Raw genomic sequence first — 2,500 nt, forward strand, 5'->3', positions numbered from 1 at the left:
TCCTTCCCTCCTTCCTTCCTTCCTTCCTTCCTTCCTTCCTTCCACTCCCCTCCTCCCCCTTATCTTCTCTCCACTCCCGTCTATTCCCCTCCTCTCCTCCTCCTCCTCCTCCTCCTCTTCCTCCTCCTCCTCTCCTCTCCTCTCCCCCTCCTCTCCTCTGTCTCCAGTCGTCTAACACAGATCAGTGTGGGATGGGAGGCAGTGGGAGGCGGCGCTGCTGGCTGAGTATTGAGTGTATTGAGTGATCATGGCTGGGTTAAGTGGCTGTGCTTTGGGGCAGAAATGTTGGGATCACTGACTGATCTACTTTATGCTGCAGGAAATGCACACTCCTTCTCTCCCCCCCCCCCCCCCACACACACACACGCTATTGGGGTTTCATGGTAGAACGACCTGTCCTAAAGCAGGTCAAGAAGAGATCAAACGTGATAAAAAAAATCACCCAACACATCAATAAATCTCTCTCCTCCTCCTACCTGTGGTGTTTATGATGTTGACACACCTGGCCCATCAGTCCCCAGCTAATCACTATTAATCACTGTTAGACTCACTGGATGGATGGAGACCGGCTGTCTGCATCTGCTGTGTGTGTGTGTGTCAGTGGATGCAGCTGTTTGTGCAAGCGTGTGTATCTGTGGGTGCAGGCGCGTGTGCCTGTGTGGGTGTGTGGTTCAGGTATGTGTGTGTGTGTGTGTGGGTGCAGCCCTGTGTGTGCGTGTGTGGGTGTGGCTGTCTACGTGTGTGTATGTGTGCACGTGTGATCATTGCAAGTTAAGTATCTTAGCCCCAGATGTGAGTGATGACGTCCCCACAGCCCCGCTCCCTCCCCCACCCTCCCCCACCCTCCAGGGACTGTTCTCTCAAGGTTCTCTCTCCTCCGCTCTCCTCGTCCTCAGCCCTCGTTGGGCGCTATAACAGCTCATAATTACTGTCTTAGTATCTTTCATGTATAATTTATCAGTCCTTTAAAAGCATAGGTGCATGCAATTAAATCTACAGGGAGCTTATGTCCTGCCAAATCAATCTGCGCTCTCTGCTCATTGTCTCTCTCTCTCTCTCTCTCTCTCTCTCTCTCTCTCTCTCTCTCTCTCTCTCTCTCTCTCTCTCTCTCTCTCGCACTATCTTTTTTGTTTCTGTCTGTCTTTCTCTAAAGTCCCCCCCTCGTCATTCTCTCCATCTCTCCATCTCTCCCTCCCTCTGTGCCTTTCTCTCTTTCTTTTTGTCTATCCCTCTCCTTCTGAAGTCATTTGGTGCCTCCCCCCCTCCTTCCCTCTCTCTGCTGAGAGAAACAGAGTAATTGGATTCTCTCTAATAGCGAGGGTAATGTTGACAGTACATAAATCCTGACACAGAAATAGCACCTCATCTGTCTTCTGATTTTGGCTCATTGTTTTTCTGCGTCTGTTTCTCGATGCCTTCCCCCTTTTTCTCTCCTCCTCTTCTCTCCTCCTCCCGCGGCTCCCCCTCTCCTTGGGTTCTCCCTGGGTCGTCCTCATTGGACAGACCCGGGGACGTTTCTCCGATTGGGATTGGTCCAGGTGCTCATGTGGCGTCAGAGGCCACATGGCAGAGAAGAGGAGGGATGGTTTTGAGGGTAGGAGAACGACTGGGTAGCAGAGAAGAGTGAGAAGAAATATAAAGAAGATCTGGAGACACAGGAGAAGTGAGTGTCCGAGATGAGAGACAGACGGATACAGATGTCTCCCTTCATCTGTCCATCCTCCTCGCCTCTGATGATTGAAACCTTTCAATAATTCATGCGATCTCAGGCCTTGCTCATCCATAAACAGTACAAATGCACACTAAAAAACAAATATTTGAATCTATGAATTTTCTATCCACGTCATTGGTGCAGTGAGGCAGGCCAAGTCAACCAATCGATCATCTGGAATCTTACAGTTCAAAGGTGTTGCACTCTCACACACACTTGGATATACCACACTGCCGAACTGCTGCATCAAGGTCAAAACAGCACATTGATCTGATCTGCTCTGCTCTGCCCCCCCCCCAAGGGTCAAATGAAAGCTTACACACATTCTCCCTCTCTCTTTTTCTCTTACTCATCCACCCACCCACACACACACACAAACACTACACCCCAGGGAGCAGGATAGTTGAAGAGAATAAACGGAGTGTGTGTGTGTGCGCGTGTGCGAGCATGAAAAGCATGTTAGAGACGTATAGAAACCCACAAGCTTAGCTGGAATGACACGCTCCTGTGAATTGGCTCGGTGCTCTGATCTACACACACATCTGAGTTCTTTTAACTGCCAGAGTGTGATACGTGTGGGAGTGTGTGTGTTTGTGAGGGAATGAAAGTGTGTGTGTGTGTGTGTGTGTCCCTGGGTGTCCGGTAGCCCTTCATCTAATTGGACTGTCAATCTGGGGAAGCCCACTTCCTCCAATATTAATCCCACACACTCCAACCTTGGCAGTCTTCTATTTCCCCAGGAACCTTCCAGTCCCTTCAGCCTGCCACTGCTGGTTAACCACGCATCAA

At 50.1% G+C, this 2,500-nt stretch overlaps 1 protein-coding gene across 3 annotated transcripts in view; it reads left to right on the top strand.

Annotated features, from left to right (window-relative positions):
• Positions 1-2,500, top strand: part of LOC146302681 (teneurin-2-like) — a 118,135-nt gene that overhangs the window by 41,607 nt on the left and 74,028 nt on the right. The window contains exon 6 of one of the 3 annotated variants that reach the window (XM_084695974.1): positions 919-936. The exons of the other annotated variants lie outside the window; for them this stretch is intronic. Coding sequence (XP_084552100.1) covers positions 919-936 — 18 coding nt within the window. The remainder of the gene's footprint in view (positions 1-918; positions 937-2,500) is intronic. 3 annotated transcript variants of the gene reach the window in all.

The sequence above is a fragment of the Hypomesus nipponensis genome, chromosome 1 (assembly GCF_054491055.1).
Source record: "Hypomesus nipponensis isolate SF chromosome 1, ASM5449105v1, whole genome shotgun sequence".
Taxonomy (NCBI): domain Eukaryota; kingdom Metazoa; phylum Chordata; class Actinopteri; order Osmeriformes; family Osmeridae; genus Hypomesus; species Hypomesus nipponensis.